This window comes from Rhinopithecus bieti, unplaced genomic scaffold, assembly GCF_001698545.2.
Source record: "Rhinopithecus bieti isolate Rb0 unplaced genomic scaffold, ASM169854v2 scaffold_30732, whole genome shotgun sequence".
NCBI lineage: Eukaryota > Metazoa > Chordata > Mammalia > Primates > Cercopithecidae > Rhinopithecus > Rhinopithecus bieti.
Genome location: NW_016814045.1, coordinates 2,596,123 through 2,602,634, shown reverse-complemented (window position 1 = coordinate 2,602,634; position 6,512 = coordinate 2,596,123). Strand labels below are relative to the sequence as shown.

General features: G+C 41.1%; 1 protein-coding gene and 1 long non-coding RNA gene across 2 annotated transcripts in view; one reads left to right on the top strand and one right to left on the bottom strand.

Annotated features, from left to right (window-relative positions):
- The window catches only part of LOC108513603 (uncharacterized), a 48,366-nt gene that overhangs the window by 11,688 nt on the left and 30,166 nt on the right, over positions 1-6,512 (top strand). The gene's annotated exons all lie outside the window — the stretch shown is intronic.
- RARS1 (arginyl-tRNA synthetase 1) overlaps positions 1,995-6,512 on the bottom strand; it is a 35,170-nt gene continuing 30,652 nt past the window's right edge. Inside the window, 3 exon segments of the mRNA XM_017849408.1 lie at positions 1,995-2,210; positions 3,199-3,446; positions 4,348-4,520. Coding sequence (XP_017704897.1) covers positions 2,101-2,210; positions 3,199-3,446; positions 4,348-4,520 — 531 coding nt within the window. The 3' untranslated portion in view covers positions 1,995-2,100.

The following is a 6,512-nucleotide window of genomic DNA, read 5'->3' as shown; positions in this document are numbered from 1 at the left end:
CACCATTGCACTCCAGCCTGAAAAACAGAGGAAGACCTTGTCTCTATAAACAAAAACAGGAGAATCAGAACTATACTACTAAGGAAAGGTTTCTGATATTATCTGTATTACCAAATGGTATTTATATATCTATAAATTATGGTAAGACAATGTTTTTTTTTTGTTTTGAGACGGAGTCTCGTTCTGTCACCCAGGCTGGAGTGCAGTGGCGCGATCTTGGCTCACTGCAAGCTCCGCCGCCTCCCGGGTTCATGCCATTCTCCTGCCTCAGCCTCCCGAGAAGCTGGGACCACAGGCACCCGCCACCACGCCCGGCTAATTTTTTTGTATTTTTAGTAGAGACGGGGTTTCACCGTGTTCGCCAGGATGGTCTCGATCTCTTGACCTCCTGATCTGCCTGCCTCGGCTTCCCACAGTGCTGGGATTACAGGCGTGCGCCACCGCGACCAGCCAACAGTGTTTTAAAGATACAGTTATGGCCTTGGGTATCTGAGATGATGATGTTTCCAGTATATGAAGTTATCATGATCTTTGGTTAATTTAACATACTCCTCTAGTCTTTCATTATTTTCTCCTCCACCTCACTGCTCACTGAATCCTGTTTTTTTTTTTTGAGATGGAGTCTTGCTCTGTCTCCCAGGCTGGAGTGCAATGGTGTGACCTTGGCTCGCTGCAACCTCCGCTTCCCGGGTTCAAGCAATTCTCCTGCCTCAGCCTCCGGAGTGGCTGGGATTACAGATGCCTGCCACTACATACGGCTATTTTTTGTATTTTTAGTAGAGACAGGGTTTCCCCATGTTGGTCAGGCTGGTCTTGAACTCCCGACCTCAGGTGATCTGCCCGCCTTGGCCTCTGAAAGTGCTGGGATTACAGGTGTGAGCCACCATGCCTGGCTGAATCCTGTTTTAATTCCTAAAATCTCCTGAGTCTTCTGACCCAAGGGCTCAATAGTCTAGGTGAACTGTCTTCGCAGTTAGTAGAGTGAGAGGAAACTGCTTAGCCTCCCCATGTTTGTTGGAGGGAGCAGCAATCTAATGTGGACATGTTAGACTTACACATACCAGTTTGTTTGTGAATGGAAGCTATTATTATAACTCATTAAGATCCTATCTAAGGTTCCTCTAAGCTTGGAGACTTTTAGAAATAGCATGGTATGATACAATTCATGCTCATTAAGCATTCATTTTTCTATTGTGTTGGCTTTACATGGAATCTCATTTCATTTTTGTGTTGGCAGATTCCATTAACTGCTGACTCAATAATCAGTGTGCTGAGCTGTACCCCAAAACCTCTCACTGCCACTACCAATCTCTGTATTCTGTGCTGCTACAAAGACTCCAATTTCATGAAATGAGACAATATGCCCTACCCACGGGATGAATAGTGACTGGTCTAAGGAAATCATGGCAATCCTCTTCTTAGCTTGGACAGTCACTCTAGGTTTCTACCTTCCTTTGCAACTGGGATTGGCATCTGGCCAATGAGGTGTTAAAAGTTAAATTTTGAGCTTCAGGAAAATTTCCAATCTACGTTTCCTTGCCCCCTTCTCCCGAACCCAAGTCTGTTATATTGCCAATGTCACCTTTTCTTAAAATGGAAATAGCCTGAATTTGGGATTTTTGTGAATCTTAATTTTGTTCCTGAGCAATCCAGGGCAAGTTACTTATCTCTGCGCAGTCTCAAGTTTTGTTACTTGTAAAACAGGGTAAGTATCTCTCACAGAACAATGAAATGAAACATGAATGGGACAATGAAAAGGTGTAAATTCTTGGGGCCTTTTCAGGGTCAATAAATGGGATTTCTTATCTAATTAAAATTAATAAAACACATTCCTACAAAGTCAATACACTCTCACTGTGGTGCACAAATCCTGTTATTTCGTGGCCTCCACTAAGTCATTTTGGTTTAATGCTCAGCAAGATGTAAGCATATTTGTGGAAGTGATTTTTTTCTTTTTAGAATTCTAGCTGTTAAAGAACCACATTTTGCATAGCTGACAAATTTTCTTTACTTATGTTTGCGTCCACATGATTGTAAAAAAGCAAAGCAGTGCCAATGGCCACTTTGGTAAAAACACACAGTGTTCAAACCTACGAAGGATTACATCCTCTGGACAGGTTTTATTCCCAGGATATCGAACCCCTTGGCCATGACAGCAGCTACTGCTTCACATAGCAGCATACGCCACATATTCACCTTCAATATTTTTCCTGAAAAGACAGAAAAAAGTTATTAACTTGTTTTCCTTTTTGAAAATCATTATTAAAGAATCTATGTTACTTGTAAATTTTAGTTAGAAGTGCACACAGCCCAACCCACAGATGTTTTCGGGTTTTAACTAGAATCTTTACTTTAAACTATGCAGACAATTTAAAAAATAAAGGTATTTCTGTTAAGAAATATGTTTTTAACTATTAAGAGAGATAAGGTCTGCAATGATGAGAACAGTAAATTTTACCTTTTAAAAATTTTTCCTAGGCCTCATGGTCTGAAATAACTATAAACTTCATTATCATATTGATTTTTTTTCCCTAGTAGAGTTTCAGTCCTCAGGCATGACTTTAACAAATGCCTACTTGCCTTATAATACATTAATTCCGGCTACTTCATTAACTGTGTAATATGACAGAGTGCAGAGAGCCTAAGGTAAGAAAAGATAACAATTGTTTTCTAAGAAGTTTCCATTATCAAAAACACCCAAGATTCCTTCTGGGAGCCACAAACACAGTGTGTTTGTTGGAAACGTCCTACTCTCAGTCATCTTCCAGTTGTTTTCTTTGGAGTCCTACGGTTCCATCTCATGTGCCTAATCGTAGAAAAACAGACTAAGTGGGCAGAGTTTCATTTCTGGTTTAAAGCACTACTTCACATTTTGTCTTTTATATATGATACGGATCACTGTGCAACTGTTAGGGGAAAAGTGGAAGTTTCCATGAATAAAATAAATCTGAAAACCACTCTCACACAATTCAAATGCTTTGAATTGGCACCCCATCCCTAATATGGCTACTAAATGAGACACTTGGAGCTGGGTGCAGTGGCTCACACGTGTAAGTCCAGCCATTCGGGAGGTTCAAATGGGAGAATCACTTGAGGCCAGAAGTTTGGGGCTTCAGTGAGCTATTTCACCATTGTACTCCAGCCCAAGGGACAGAGCTAGATCCGTGTCTCTCTCACACACACAAAAAAGACACTCACCAGTCTGTCTATCTTTCTCCACACAGTAGCAGCTATCATAGAACTCTGTGAAAGTAGTTGCCAGCTCATATATATAATCACAGAGAGTGTGGAGAAATAAGTCATCCAAAATCTTTTGCAGAATCTCAGGGAACCGTAAAATGCACCGGCCTAGTTTCCATTCCTTCTCATGATCCAAAAGAATCTTGGTTTCTCGAGCAGCTTTTTGGAGCATTTCTTCATCAATATTGGCCAGACGTGCAATAGACCTTAAAAAAAAAAAAATCATCAGGCAACCACCACCGTTCCCTTTTGTTAGGCACACTCATTCTCCACTCGAAAATATGTACTAAGAAGTGATTCACGTAAATCAGAAATTATCACCAATTGAAAAGAAGTTCCTATAAAATGAAGTATTTTATTATACAGCATACTATTAGGCAAAACTAATAACCTGATCTAAAGTATTTCATAATACTAAAAATGGAAATGTAATTCTTTTACGGGATCAGCTGATACTTCCTAGGTATTTAAACATACAGCATCTAGGGGAGTATTGGCAAATGCAGTTAGGGCCAGGTTTAGGGATTCTGGGATAACTTGCAATACTAAAAGAGGACATATTTCCAAAGATGCTTGTAGGTAGAAAAATAAACCTAAAAAAACACTTTAGGCTAAGCGCGATGGCTCATGCCCATAATCCCAGCACTTTGGGAGGCCGAGGCGGGTGAATTACTTGAGGTCCGGAGTTCCAGACCTGCCTGGCCAACATGGTGAAACCCCGTCTCTACTAACAATACAAAATTTAGCTGGGCATGGTGGTGAGAGTCTGCAATCCCTTCTACTGGGGAGGCTGAGGCAGGAGAATCACTTGAACCCGGGAGCTGGAGGTTGCAGTGAGCCGAGATGGCGCCATTGCACTCCAGCTTGGGCAACAGAGTGAGACTCCGTCTCAAAAACAAACAAACAAACAAACAAGCAAGCAAACAAACAAACCACATTTTAGAAGTCAGGTGTAATGGCAGTATGTCAGTAATCCCAGCTCAGGAGGCTGAGGTGGGAGGATCATTTGAGCCCAAGACCCTGTCTCATTTCAGAAAAAAATGTATTTTTGAGTAACTAAATATGTTTTCATTTGATTCAAAATAAAACATGCCTACCCACAATTACCTGATTCTAGTGAAGGCATACAACAAGTAAGCTGCTGTATTTCCTCTGTCATCTAGCATTTTGTCAAAGGAGAAGATGTAGTCATTCAACCGGTTATGAGAAAGGTCAGCATATTTGATACAGCCATAGGCAATGGATGTCTGAGCAGCATTCAATTCCTCTGCAGTTAAGACCTTTGGGGAAAACAAAACAGTATTTCATAGCTTACTGACTGCTGCTTTTGCCCTGGTGTCTCACAGGCATAAGACTGGGGTAGGGAACATCTAATGGTATTCTTTTACCAATGAACTTTAATAAACACTGACACCGAGGCAGAAGGACATGGGCCAATGCACAAAGAAAATAATGAAAATGTAAAACGCGTTATGCACAATGAAGAAAGTTTCTATGAGAAACTGAATTTGTAAAATATAAAATGTCAGCATGAATACCTTTTTCCAATGTATTCAGTAGATATGAAACCAGAAGCATCAATTATTAGTTTATATCCACTTCACACTATGAACATTGTGAGGTTATAGGAAACAAAGTAACACAGAAAATACAAACAAAAGGGTTAAATAATTAATTGAAATCAAGGGTGTATTAAGAGTAGATAAAGAACCCATTCACTGTTTTGCTAATATTTGCTCAAGTATTCTGAAGCATTATTAGGCCACAAGTAAGTAATTAAGGATTTTTGCTTCTGCCCATGACAGAGTACCTTGCAGCAGACTAACCATTCTACCCAAAGCATCCATTTAAAACTGGGTTGAGCATATGAAACAACTGACGTCACTAGAGAGCATCAACACAAGCAAAGTTGAAGTTCTTGGAAGAACAAAACACAGTTCCTGGAAGAAAGAAACATAGGGAATGAGTCCATACTCACTTGGCTTTTTCCCTAAGGGCATTTTTCAAATCACTACATAATGGACAAGGGGGACAGCACCCAAGCAGAAAGAAGTGGTCTTACTAAGGTGAGAAGACAAGAGTTTAAGAGTATGGGGCTGCGAAAGAAGCAAGGACACAATCCCCAAAAAGGAGCCATAGAGGAGTCAAAGACTCTGTGAACAAATTTCTTTCAAATGTCATACGGCTGGCATGCACAAGGCAAGACTCTAAAAAATCTATCACGAAAGAGCAAGTGGTAATTAAAGAGCTGGGCAGAGATTTTAGCAACTGTGTGACACTAGGCAGTTCTGTAGCGGCAAAACGGAAGGGCATTAGCACACACGCCATTGAAATATGGCCTGAGGGTCATATTTCAAGAGTAAGGACCTCACCCGAGTCATAAAGGTAAAATTTAAATAGTTCAGCCCTAAAGAAGCATACGGCCAATACAAACAGGGTCAAGATAATCAGCTGGTATGCTGTCTGTCGGCTAGAAGGAAACTTAATGGTCTCGGAGGGAAATAACCTCAGCCAGAATCTTTATAATTTTATCTTCATAATGCTCAGCACCCAGTAACAAAGCCTTCTAAAAAAGCAAGATAGGCCGGGTGCGGTGGCTCAAGCCTGTAATCCCAGCACTTTGGGAGGCCGAGACGGGCGGATCACGAGGTCAGGAGATCGAGACCATCCTGGCTAACATGGTGAAACCCTGTCTCTACTAAAAAATACAAAAAACTAGCCGGGCGAGGTGGTGGGCGCCTGTAGTCCCAGCTACTCGGGAGGCTGAGGCAGGAGAATGGCATAAACCCGGGAGGCAGAGCTTGCAGTGAGCTGAGATGCGGCCACTGCACTCCAGCCTGGGCGACAGAGTGAGACTCCATCTCAAAAAAAAAAAAAAAAAAAAAAAGCAAGATAAGCCAGGTATAATTGCTCACGCCTGTAATGCAGCTACTTGGGAGGCTGAGGCGGAAGGATCACTTGAAGCCAGGAGTTTGAGACCAGCCTGGACAACATAGTGAGACCCCTATCTCTTGGGGGTCTCAAGAGCAAGATGAAATAACTAAATACTAAGGAGGGGGACTACAAAGAAAGGGCTAGGAGAGAATCAAGAAAACAGAAACAAAAGTAAAAAGATAACAGCAACTTTAAAGTCTGGAATTGTTTAAGATGAAGCTACTTAAAAAATATTAATGACAAAGGGGAAAATACTAACTTTACAGGGGAGAAAACTGACACTATCACCTTACCAAAGAGATCAAAATTATTATTATTAATCACGAAGCTTATCAATA